Below are 13,567 nucleotides of genomic sequence, written 5' to 3'. Positions count from 1 at the left end.
ATGGTGTTGGAATATGTGTTAGGAGTGTTTATGTGAGATAGTGAAGGTTAATATGGTCAATTCCATTGCTAATTAATGCTAAAAGGTGGATTTCTTAATTTGTGTAAAAACATCCAAAAAATTACTTATTTTGGACCGGAGGGAGTACTGTATAACCACTCTTAAAATAATAATAAAAAATATATTTTTTGTATGTACATACATTATGTATGTTACGTCTAAAAAATACAAATTGTATATACTTTCTCGGCTAACGAATATCATGTCGCGAGCTAAAAGTAATTTTTGCCCTTTGAAATTCCTATATGGGTTGAATCTAAGCTGGGCCAATCCTCAGGCCTTAGTCCTGAATTTACAGTATAGCTATAGTTATTTTTGATTGATAGGTCAAATATATTAAAATTACAATAAATTTAAGTTGGAGGCCCGGAAAGTTTTCATTTCCCTTGTTAGAAATAGGAAAGTCGTAGAGACGAAAATGAAACACTTTCCTATTCTGGCTTCTAAAGCTATTTTTAGGTGCTCCCTCGACCTTTTTACCAATGTTCTAAGATTTAAATATATTATCAATATAGTTTAACCTTGATACCATGTGAGTTCTTATTTGTATCAAATTATCAATTAATACTTGTTATACAATGTATCTGTAGTTATATTACAAGTGAGCTCATCGTATAAATATTTTTTATATTGTGAATGCATAAAATTTAAACTAAAAGATGATTAACAGAGAAAGAAATGAACCATTATCACGTTATCACTTAATACTTATTACAAAAATTTACGTGTAATGACATTACTATACCAAATCAAATGCTATATTTGTTAAAAGGAATTTTCATAGAATATTGAATTCTTAGGCTCAGAAAAGATTAAAAGAAAAGGACCATTTTTCACATGTATGAATCAATCAACAATAATCCAAAGATGCACACATGTGCACAACTCCAAAGTGGTCCCAAAGCTCCTCGTCCAAATCAACGTCAATTACGAACTCAGTCTATATTATCCTTAATTAGGTCATTTTTATGGAGCATTTGCATCTATACCCGCTTTTTGGGTCACCTTTTAATTTATATCCGCTTTGAAAAAAAAAAATTACAAGCGTACCCAATTTTGCGTAACTTCAGACATACAGGCCTGAAGTAGCAAAAATTTATGTCTGAAATTTGAACTTCAGAATGTTTTGCCTGAAATGTAGCAAAACTTCAGATGTTTTTGCCTGAAGTTTGGCCTGACTTGCAAAGGCAATCACGCGAACTTCAGTTCATAAGCAAGGTCAAACTTCAATTCAATTGTGTATGTCTGAAGTTTGAACTTCAGAATTTTTTGCCTGAAGTATAGCCTTATCAAAGCAAAACTTTAGATATTTTTGCCTGAAGTTTGGCCTGACTTGCAAAGGCAATCACGCAAACTTCAGTTCATAAGCAAGGGCAAACTTCAGTTCAATTATGTACTTCAGATATTTTTCTATGAACTTCAGTCACTTTGATATAAACTTCAGATATTTTGACATACACTTCACACATTTGGTTATGAACTTCAGATATTTGGCTAAGATTGTCAAACATATGGGGTATATACTTCAGATACTAAAGTATAAACTTCAGACATTTGAGTCAGAAGTTAGGCACTGCTATTGGCGAACACATAGGTCAGGAGGAAGAAGAGGAGGCGTCTGAAGTTGTTAAAATTAGGGTATAGGTTAAATAATTCTAAAATTATGGATATAGGTTAAATGGAGGCGACCAAATAGGGTGCCCCGTGCAATTTTTACCATTTTCATGGACCAAAATGGGACCAAAGCCCATGCACCCCATCCAGTTAAATATCACTAAAGAATTAACTTAAATAGTTGCCTACCAAACGTTTAAACTTAAAATAACCACTGCATGTATGATGTGTTATGAATATAATTCATATATATATATATATATATATAGTGTATATTCATCATATATTGTATGTATACTGACTAAGAAAATATATACATAAATCGGTTATCTGTATAGAGATCTATTACACTCTCTAGTCCACGATATCATCCTTCCTTCTAGTTTGTTTGGCACAATTTCTTTATTAATCTATTTAAAAACAAATAACTCATTTTATATATTTTAATAATAAAATATTTATATAGTTTATGAATATAAGTTTTTGAAATTTTACAATCACATAAATATTATAAAAGTATTTACCATCACAAATTTTAAAGTTTTTATTTCTTTTTCTAAAATAATGGAGTCAAACTAGACAAACAAGTTAGAACAGAAGAAAAAAACTTTTCCGGTCAAAACCGTTTGAAAGCAGTTAACTTCCATTAATAAACAACAAAACTCTACTTAACTTCTATATGCAGTTAACTGTATCCATCTTCTTCTTCAACTTTCATTTGATCCATTATCTGAAGCTTTTCTCCACAAAAATGCAAGATCCGTCACATCCAAACTCCGTTAAGTTACCGAATCAACCGCCGTCGTCATTTTCAGCTGCTGCATTCCGTCCGTCTCACCACCGGCGAGCTCACTCGGAGGTGAACTTCCGGTTGCCGGAGGATTTAGATCTGGCATCCGACCCATTCGATGCGCCGGCGGGAAGTTTCGAGGAGATCGGATCGGAGGATGATTTTTTCTCTACGTACATGGACATTGAGAAGCTCGGCTCCGGCGGTGGATCTAACTCCGGCAGCGATGCAGCAGCTGGTGGTCTCGAAAATGCCGTTGGTAGTGGAGGGAGTAGTCGAGTGGCAGCTGAGAGTAGTGACGGAGAGAAAAGCATGATGATGAAGCCACGTCATAGGCATAGTAATTCAGTGGATAGCTCATCGAGTTTGTTGCTGAGTGAGAGTATTGAAGCTAAGAAAGCTATGGCTCCTGATAAGCTGGCTGAGCTCTGGACTATTGATCCTAAACGTGCCAAAAGGTAGTACTACTAGCTTTTAACGTTTAAGTCAATCTACTTATAATTTAAATTCAGTTTTCATGTTGAATTGTGATGTAGATTAGTTTGAGTTGTTTGAATGCTTAATGGATTTAGTGGTAAGGTTTGTTTAAATATTTGCAAATTTAGAATTTATAGAAGATCTTGAAGTAAATGTAAGTGATTTCTTCTCATTTGCCTAAGCTTTGGTGGTCAAAGTTACCGATGTTGTGTTGGTAGGAGGTAGCACCTGCCTGGTGGAAAGTCTAGGTGCCTGTAAGTTGGCTCGAAACTATAAAACTCAGGTGCTCACCTCACTGAAGCTCGAGGTGAGCTACAATGGAGATCAGAGAGAGACAGAGTTTGCATGTCGAAGAGAGAGAAGAGAGAAGAATCTAGAATGGGCCAACCGACCTTTCTTACATCTGTAGCATCAATATATACAAAATATCCTAACTAGAATGAATTAACAAAAATAGCTTATCTAACAAATTAACTAACTAGCCACTTTACAAGTATGTAGTCACTTTTGCATAATTAGCCATCTCAACACCCCCTCAAGTTGGTGGTGTAGCAAACACTGTCAACTTGTACAAAGCTGCTGAATGCTCGACTCCCGTTAATGCTTTAGTTAAAACATCTGCAAGTTGGTCTGTGTTCCCACATATTGCAATGAAATCAGCCCTTCTTGTAGCTTGCTTCTGACAAAGTGACAGTCTACCTCTATGTGTTTGGTTCTTTCATGGAACACTAGGTTTCTTGCTATGTGCATGGCAGATTGACTATCACAAAATACTGTAATGGGTTTAGGGAAAGGAACTGTGAGCTCCTCAAACAACCTACTAAGCCAAACCAATTCCCCCACTACCTTCCTTAGAGCTCTATACTCAGCTTTTGCAGAGGGCAATGAAATGGTGTCTTGCTTCTTCGATTTCCAGCTGACAGGGCTGCTCCCTAGAAATACAAGGTACTCACTCACAGATTTTCGGGAATCTGGGCATGCAGCCCAGTCAGAATCACATTAGGCCTTGATAGTATAATCTGTATCCTTGGATAGGAAAATCCCCAGAGTTGGGTCCCCCTTCAAATATCTAAGAAGATGAAAAGCTGCTTTCAAGTGAGGTTGTCTAGGATCATCCATGAACTGGCTCAGATTCTGTACATTGTAGGCTATATCCAAACTAGTGTTTGTGAGGAAGTTAAGCTTTCCTACTAATTTTCTATAGTATGTAGGATCAGTCAGAACATCTCCTTCCTTTGCTCTGAGTTTGATTGTTGGATCCAGTGGTGAAGCAAAGCTGTTGTGATCCATGCACTGATATTCTTTGAGCAAGTCAAGAGTGAACTACTCTGAGATATTATCACACCATCATTTTTGTAAAGAACTTCTAGTCCCAGAAAATAGTGTAACCTACCCAAATCTTTTATCTTGAAACTGTCATTCAGGAAAGTTTTCAATTCTCCAATCTCTATTGTGTCAGTGCCTATCAACACAATGTCATCTACATACACTGCTATATATACAGTTGAGTTTTCAATTTTCTTGTAAAACAAAGAGTAGTCATACATAGAGTGTGCATAACCCCTAGAACATAAGGCTTCAGTGAGCTGGCATACCATTGCCTACTGGCTTGTTTCAGCCCATAAAGTGACTTGTTGAGTTTGCAAACCAACTCTGAATTGTCTACTACCAGACCTTGAGGAACCTCTATGTAGACTTCTTCATTTAGGTCACCATGTAGGAAGGCATTATTCACATCCAATTGGGATATGTGCCACCCTTTCTTCATAGCAACAGCTATCAGAGACCTCACAGTAGTCATCTTAACTACAGGAGAGAATGTCTCTGTATAGTCAATCCCTGCTTGTTGAGTATATCCTTTCACAACTAACCTAGCCTTGAGTCTTTCTACACTCCCATCTGCTTTGTGTTTTATTTTAATACTCATTTACATCCTATTGTATTCTTCCAACAGGCAAGGGAACTAGGTCCCAAGTATGGTTGGCATGTAGTGCTTCAAATTCTTGGTTCATAGCTGATTGCCAGGCAGGATTCATAGCCACCTCCTCATATGATGAAGGTTCACTATCACTGCAAATGTCCCTTACAAGACTTTGACTTTCAGGAATCAGAGTATTAGGAGAAACATGATGACTCTTGGAAAATGCAACAATAAGAGAGAATGGTGTAGCTGAGTTACAGTGATTTGCAGGGGATGGTGACTTCAATTTTGGAAGTGAGTGTAGGTAATCTTGTAAATATAGTGGTGTTTTGAGAGGTCTTTGTGATCTCCTTAGGGTAAATGGAGGTCTGGTCTGGTTGATCCCCCGTAGGTGATGTGGTGTGGTTTGAAGATTGTGGTGTGTCAAATTGTGGTAAGGAGGGAGAATGTTCAGATGACATGGAAGGTCTGGCAAGTGTTAAAGGAATATCATGTTCTGAAGGTTGGTTGTGTGCGATACTTGTGTCATTATCACTAACATAGAGATGTCTATCATTCTGAGGAGAATAATCAATGAAGGGAATAGGATTATTGAAGATAGAGGGGAAGGATGCAGTGTCAGATGTTAGAGTAAATGGAAATTCACTTTCAATGAAGACAACATCCCTGGAGATATGTATCTTTTTAGTGGCAAGACTAAGGACCTTGTACCCTTTGACTCCATAGGGATAACCAATGAATACGTGTGGTGATGTTCTAGGTTCAAATTTGTCCCTATGCACCTTAGGCACATAAGGATAACACAAACACCCAAAACTTTTCATGTGGGAGTATGTTGGTTTTCTTTTGTGAAGTAGTTCAAATGGGAATTTAGGGTGACTATGAGAAGAGGGTAGTCTATTTATGATGTAGGTTGCACACTTAACACATTCACCCCAGTACTTCACAGGCAATTTTGATTGGAATAAAAGGGCTCTGGCAGTTTCCAAGAGGTATTTATGTTTTCTTTCTACTATACCATACTGTTGTGGTGTGTAGGGGCAACTCCTTTAATGGATGATGCCTTTGGATTGAAAAAATAAGTTTGCCTCTGTACTAGTAAATTGTGAACCATTGTCAGATCCGATAGTTTTGATTTTGGTGTTGAATTGAGTCTCAACCATGGAGACAAATGTTTTTATAACTTGTAGGGTATTGCTTTTGCAAGTTAGAAGGTTGGTCTAGATGCACCCGCTGTAATCATCTACCATTGTAAGGAAATATTTGTAATTATCATGTGTTGTCACATGATAAGGTCCCCATATATCTATGTGGAGCAATTGGAAAATTTCAGTTGTGAAGTTGGTCTTCTGAGGGAATGGCAGTCTCCCTTTGTCTAGCCATTGGACAAATGGAACGGAGGGAGGGTTGTTTAGATGGGAAGGAGACAGGGATAATGGAGATCCCTTTCATTTTAACAAAAGGTACATGCCCTAATCTATTGTGCCACAAAATGTTCATATCATAACCAATAGATGTACAAGAATTCAAAACAGAAATAGAACTCTGATTTTTATTGCTTGGACTTGAACTATTTACAAGGGGAAGGGATACACACTTATTTGTGGAAATTGGACTATGTACAAATGAATGACCATGACAGTGTGAATTATGTGTACAGTGAATCCTATCATTAAGGCAAGAAGCTGAATTGTTGACTACAGAATGTGTATACCTTTTCCTCAGATACTCTGGACAAAGAAAGTACTGACCATCATAGGCCTTACCAATCTCCAGAGGCCTCTTCACTGAAGGGGCCTGCAGAATGAAAAGGTGATCAGTAAAGGCTACTATACTTTTGGGATTTGAACTGGCTAGACAATGAAGGGAAATCAGATTGTATTTAAAAGAGGGTATAAACATTACTCTATGCAAGATGATATCAGGCACAAGTGCTACACTACCAATTTATGTTACCTTTACTTAATAGCCATTTGGGAGGACAACTAGAAGAGGGTAAGGTAGTGTCACAATATTGGTAAGAAGGGATTTATTAAAGGTCATATGATTTGAGGCTCCTGAGTCGAATATTCAGGAGTCAATCTTGTTTTTGAAACACTCACAGGACAACTTTCCAAAATCAATAGAGGAGGTGCAGACTACTATACCTGCAAAGTTCACAACTCCATTGGTGGAATTGCCAGCATTCATATGTTTTACTCCATTCCCAGCTTGGAAGTGTTTGCAACAGGCTCATGATCCGTCCATATTGCTCTTTTGACAGGCTGATGTTTTGATCTTCATCCAAGTCAGTGGCTTCCTCTACCTTGTTACAAGTTGTGTCATTGTGAACATTGGCCACCACCCTTTTCTCTCCGTTGAAATTATGACCTCAACTAAAACCTTGGCTCTGATTGAAGCGTTGATTAGGATTGTGATTCTGATTGCGTGAGTGGCCAGAATTATGAGGATAGCCATGTAATTTGTAACACTTGTCTTTAGTGTGATCGGGCTTTTTGCAGTAGTCACACATGGGTCTTCCCCTACCATAGCCACTGTAATTACCATTGTTGGGTGAGTAATTGGTCCTATAGGCATTTGACCGAGAGCTAGTGGCATTCAGTGATGTGGACTCAATGAACAATTGAGTATTTGGCTTGATTTCTCTCTGCTTCTCGTCTTGTATCAGCAAAGAAAAGGCTTGGGCCAATGTAGGCAATGGATTCATCATCACGATGCTTCATCGAATCACAGTGTAGGTCTCATTCAAACCCATAAGGAACTGAATTAGTCGCCTATCTTGTTCAGCTTTGTAGAGGTTTTCCTTGGCACCACAAGTACAATTGCAGCTGCACTGGGATCTCTTGCTCAAAGTACTCAATTCCTCCCAAAGCTTTTTCAGTTTAGTGTAGTAGCCGGTGATATCAAGAGTCCCCTGGGATGTATCATTGATTTCCTTCCGAATTTAATACAATCTAGCTCCATTTGTTTGCTCGTATCGATCCTCTAACTCAATCCATAACTCCACAGCATCATTCGCGTATTCAAAACTATCCGCAATTTCTTTCGAGAGAGAATTGAGGATCCAGGAGGTTACCATATCATCACATCGCTCCCACTGACGGAATGTGGGCGACTGGGGATCTTGGCGCTAGCATTCACCATTTATGAACCCTAGTTTATTTTTGACTGAGAGTCCTCGCAATACACTGCGCCTTCTTGATCGATAGCCAACTTTGCTGAAAGGACACAAGCATAGCACCAGGGTTGTCTGACGGGTGTAGGTACAAAGGATCGCTAGTATCGATTCCGGAGTTTCCTTGAATTCCTACATTCACTGCTGTAGTATCTATGTCGTTCAAATCGTCCACAGCCATGAGAAGTTGAAGCTAGCTATGCTAGTATTTCACTGTTGGAAGAAGAAGCCTTTGATTAGGCACTCAAATTAGGGCAAATCGAACAGATTTCAGAGATCGAACAAAATTAGGGCTGAATCGAATAAACGATGAACTGAAGAGAGTAATAGAACAAGAGAGACGATCGTAGTGGGATGGCCGGGCTCTGATACCATATAAAACTCAGGTGCTCACCTCACTCAAGCTCGAGGTGAGCTACAATGGAGATCAGGGAGAGACTGAGTTTGCATGTCGAAGAGAGAGAAGAGAGAAGAATCTAGAATGGGTCAACCGACCTTTCTTACATCTGTAGCATCAATATATACAAAATATCCTAACTAAAATGAATTAACAAAAATAGCCTATCTAACAAATTAACTAACTAGCCGCTTTACAAGTATGTAGTCACTTTTGCATTATTAGGCATCTCAACAGAAACCACGGTCGTCCAAAAAAAAAAGATGAATTATTTTTTGTTGTTGTTTCCCTACGAGATGATATGTCTTTAATTCACCAGACATCTGTTCTTTTCGGGTAACTTGTTGTCTCCTGAAATTACTTGTTTTCTTTTTATGGATCTAAAATTTCTGCACAGTAGAGGCATGGTCATGTCAGTTAAGTTTCTTTTCCGATGAAGTAATTTCTATTGAAGAACGATTGTGAGGCTAGTCAAGTCGTTTTAGACTCTTTTTTTTAATAACGGTGGAGTCTGGGCCAGCTTGCGCATACCTCGACTAATTCCACCTGGTGCCTTGCTACTTTGACTGCTTTGCTGAAGAGGGAAATGGATTAGTAACTTCATATTTTTTTCTCATTATTGATATTGAGAATATATATATTATTGAACTCTATACACACACAGACGAGAGAGAGAGAGAGAGAGAGAGAGAGAGAGAGAGAGAGAGAGAGAGAGAGAGAGAGAGAGAGAGAGAGAGAGAGATTTCTTTGAAGCAAGGACAAGGCAAATGCCAAGCATACCAACAATAGAAGGGCAGCAAAGCACCTAAATGAGTCAAACAGCAGTTTTTATTCCAAAGCTCCAAGAAGTTCTTATGCTAAGACATTGATCACAAACCTTACTGCAATGAGTCTAACCAAGAGAATTGCATTTGTATGTTGCGTTGGAAAACAGTTAAGACACAAGGTAAATGAGTTTAGTACCAGAACTGGGGTCTGAAGTTGATTATTCACCATTGTGTGCGCTATATTTATCTCTCTCTTATCAAGGTTTCATTGGGAACTTTAACCGTTAGATTGGATAAGATCAGTTCAGTACATTCTTGGAGATGCTTGTTTCTTGTTTTGATCTGTATGTTGGCTGCAAGAAGATATGTAGTTCATCCAAGTTTATTTCAATTAATCTGCTTTTGTTGCATTTAGTCAAGTTTTCATAAATCTAAACTAGACCATGTCTCATCTAAGTTAACCTCCGTAAGAAACCTTAAGATGATATCAAGATTATACCAAATTGATCATTATCCAAAAAACAACCGTTGCTTTCATTAAATGCTGATTAGTGTCCTAACACTATCAAAGTCTCATTTTAACTGTCATTCATGATCATTAGTCCCTTAGATATTACTGCTCAGTTAAAATCAACATTTTATGTTGAAAAAAAAGAATCTGGGACTAGTTTGAAGAACTTTTTTGTAGTTTGCAAACTTCGATGGAGCCTAATATTTTGCTGGTAACTTTTGGTTGAAGTAGACTTTTTCTGTTTAGAGTATGAGTGATAAAGCAAAGCTTGCCTATTTAAATGAAGTGATGACATGTCCAATAACATTCACTTCTTTCTTCTAAGATAGCCAACTTGGAGCAAAGAAGTCCATTCGGACGATATTGTTGGCTTAAATCAGGCTAAGCTCTTGATCAGCAGGGATGCTTTTCCATAACATTTTGGTTGCTTGTCCAAATAGTTTGGCAATCACTACCCTTTCATTCTGCTCCAAAAGTTAGCTTGTCCCTCTAGTTTCACCTGATCTAAAGTCCTACAACATTGATCCAAGAGCTTAATGCTTAAAATGAGGTATAGGTGAGCCAAAGTTCTGGTTCTGGTAATACTTAACAATCCACCATGTCTGGTTTCAGAATAAGTTGTTGGCTTTTGTGTCTTGAGCTGATAGAAAAAGCAATAGGAAGTTGCAAAGTATCTGTTTTCTTAAAAGTTTATCGCTAATCTGTTGTATAGTTTAATTTTGTGATATCTAAGAATTTTGATGTAGCTTCCTAGAATGAGCTTTCACTTGTTAAGTCCGCTTGATGCCTTTAATGGAACATGGGTAAATGATTAATTGCTCTTTACCATAATTAGTTTGCCGGTTGCCAGCTGATTTCTCAAGAGCCTAATTTCACTTGGATTTACTACCATAATATAGGTGTAAAAGCATAACACTTGCATGATATCATACCTTTAGCCTTTTTACTGATAAAGGTGGATAGATGTGAAACAAATATCTCTAGTTACCATAGTTTACGATTAAAAAGAACATTGTTTAGGATGTGTGGAACTTGACATGAAAGATATGCTGGAAAACTCTCAGAAACCAAGCTATGTGAATACGAAGTTCTTACTGCAAGGAAAGAAAAAGGTTTAAAAAGTAGCATGTATCCAGTCATTATGACCTGCAATTTATGAGCTCATGGAAGTTATTGTGTTGAGTGATCTATACACAGCCATTGGGACGCTGTATCTTTGTTGGGGGACCTTTTTACTTTTACGGCTACTTAATCTGCATCTTGTCTAAGAAGCACGGATCCTCCCAAGAGGAATTCATGCTCCTATTGGACAAAAAGAGTCTCCAACACTCTGCAATGAGTGAGTGTCCGATAAGTCTCACTGTGTCCAAAAGCAAAATTTAAGTCAAACTGCCGTATATAGATGAATATACACATCAGTTTATGATCAAATTACATGAACTTTTTTTCTATTGAGATGAAAAGCATTGTATCACGTTGTAGGATTACTTCAATCTACACAATTTCTTTTGATAAGGGAAGAAATAGAGAAGAATTTCTCAATTTCAGATCTGCTATTTGTCTGACTTTTGAGAATGTTGCACAGGATTTTGGCAAATCGGCAGTCTGCTGCTCGTTCTAAAGAGAGGAAGGCCCGTTATATATCTGAACTTGAGAGGAAAGTTCAGACCCTTCAAACAGAAGCCACCACTCTTTCTGCACAACTGACCCTCTTCCAGGTACTTCTTCCTTTTTCGAGAACTTACATTTTTAAGTTCTAAAATCTCTAGATATGTGCAGAAACGTACAACTTATATTCCATCAATTTTGGTGATTTTTGGACCTTACAAGGGTTATATATTCTTTTTAGAGAAAGGTAATTGACAAAAATAATATTTTGTATGAGCTCAAGCTATATCTGTTTAACTGAATAGAATCTTTGATGACGGAATTCAGAAACTTAATTCCTTTTTCTGAAAGTCTATCATGTCTGGAGAAAATCAAAAATAACTTCCATCATTTGGAAAAAATACCTTTTTTCAGCTAAATATCTTCCCAAAAGAATAAGTTTTTCCTTTGAAATAAGTCTTCCATGTACATCTCATCATTACTTTCCTTTGAAAGAATTTCACGTATTTCTCCTTGCAATCATCTAAATATCATGGCTATTGTTGTTTCCTTCGGCAGAGAGATACAACAGGGCTTACAAATGAGAATACCGAGCTTAAGCTCCGTTTGCAAGCTATGGAACAACAAGCTCAATTACGTGATGGTATGTTCCCCATCTATTTCCTTCCGCTTCGCTGTTGCAATATTGTCTTTGATTTGTTAGTCATTATCACTTTCATGTCGAAATTTTCAGCTATTTGTTCCTCCTGGCTGGAGGATATATAGACTGCATAAACAAAACCTAATATTACTTTCTTAATCAACATGAGACAAAAACAAAATTTCATCTGTGATGAGAGCAACTACTGATGCTGTGCAAATTTTTCTCATGCTGTTCCAAAAATACAGCTCTGAATGAAGCACTGAAACAGGAAGTTGAAAGACTTAAAATAGCTACAGGGCAGATATCAGCCTCCTCATCAGATACATACAATTCGGGAATGCAGCAAATTCCATATAACCGACCAGCATTCTTTCCTCATCAGCCACAGCCAGGGCCAAGCGAATTACCAAACATACAGATGCCGCAGTTTCACACCCTCCAGGGCAGCATGTCTAATCCCCGTGACCCTCTACTTGCTGGCCATGCACAGGCTCTCACAGACGCAATGCAACAAGATCCTCTCGGTCATTTTCAGGGTCTTGACATCAACAGCAGGGGTTCTCATCTTGTAAAAACTGAAGCCCCCTCTATTTCTGCCAGTGAAAGCAGCAGTACGTTCTGATTGAGTTGCCAATTCGTGCATTGCTCTCCCAACCCTATTTATTAAACTGTCCATAGACTGACACATGTTTAGCATCCAGGAACTTCAGTATTCTTAAAATTTTTTGATTACTTATTTGTCCCATTTGACTCAAGTTTAGGTTTCAGTAGCTTCAACAGGTCATGAGGTATTTCTGTTTCTCTTCATTTTCTTTTCTTAATCTGAATCAAACCTTGTGGTTTATTCATGTAATCTTTAGAGAATAGAGAAGGTTGTCACTGCTGCTCGATGGCTATACGTTCTGGTGTGAGGTCTTCAGTGTCATTGACATTGTGTTATTGCATTTTCTAGTGTGTGAAGTAAGTCTGTTAGGCTAATTAATGCACTCCATTCTTTGAGTAACTAAGTATGACTCCACAATTACTACTGATAGTTTATTGTTATTTGTTGTAAATGTTCCTCGCTTCCCTTATTTCTTACCTCCAGCTTCTCTTCGCCATTGAGAAGTGGAACATGTAATTCACTTCATTTTAGTGGGAGGACTTGATATACATAAATGTAGGCTCCTGTGGTCCTTTATTCATCGGCTAGGTACACTGTTATGTTCGAGTGGCTGAATGCTGAGTTTTGACATAACTGGCTGGGCCACTTTGTATGTAATCTATCTATCTATATTATATATTATATTATCTATCTACAATATATTAAAAGCAGGAACATCTAAATCTAAAAGTCAAATTACCAAATTACCCCTTTACTATTTATTAAAGTATCCTTTTAATCTATATTATATTAAAAGCACGAAGGCTCTATAGAAATGTCGTTCGCCTTTTTAACCCTTCGTAAATGCATTATATGTTGGATATAATTGTAATTATAATAACTATTTTTTTGGGAGAAAAAATAAAATTGTCGTGTACTTACTTAGAGTGTACATTGTTTGGGATTCTTTGGTTTTTGTTTCCTTTAGCTTTAGGATTCTTAAGATTCCTTTTTTTTTAGT

General features: G+C 37.5%; 1 protein-coding gene across 1 annotated transcript; it reads left to right on the top strand.

Annotated features, from left to right (window-relative positions):
• On the top strand, window positions 2,248-13,007 carry LOC109232251 (transcription factor RF2b-like). The gene is made up of 4 exons (XM_019397983.1): window positions 2,248-2,922; window positions 11,298-11,430; window positions 11,879-11,963; window positions 12,209-13,007. Exons 1-4 carry the CDS (start codon window positions 2,354-2,356, stop codon window positions 12,583-12,585), a joined length of 1,164 nt encoding a protein of 387 aa, XP_019253528.1. The 5' UTR covers window positions 2,248-2,353; the 3' UTR covers window positions 12,586-13,007.

This window comes from Nicotiana attenuata, chromosome 1, assembly GCF_001879085.1.
Source record: "Nicotiana attenuata strain UT chromosome 1, NIATTr2, whole genome shotgun sequence".
NCBI classification, from domain to species: domain Eukaryota; kingdom Viridiplantae; phylum Streptophyta; class Magnoliopsida; order Solanales; family Solanaceae; genus Nicotiana; species Nicotiana attenuata.
Note: the sequence above shows the minus strand (reverse complement) of the source record. Positions and strands in the feature narration are given on the sequence as shown.

Excerpts from the sequence above, each read along its gene's own strand:
- LOC109232251 (XM_019397983.1), top strand. The coding sequence starts at position 2,354 with ATGCAGTTAACTGTATCCATCTTCTTCTTCAACTTTCATTTGATCCAT. Across the intron at positions 11,431-11,878 it reads CACAACTGACCCTCTTCCAG|AGAGATACAACAGGGCTTAC; the intron begins GTACTTCTTCCT and ends TTCCTTCGGCAG. Across the intron at positions 11,964-12,208 it reads ACAAGCTCAATTACGTGATG|CTCTGAATGAAGCACTGAAA; the intron begins GTATGTTCCCCA and ends CCAAAAATACAG.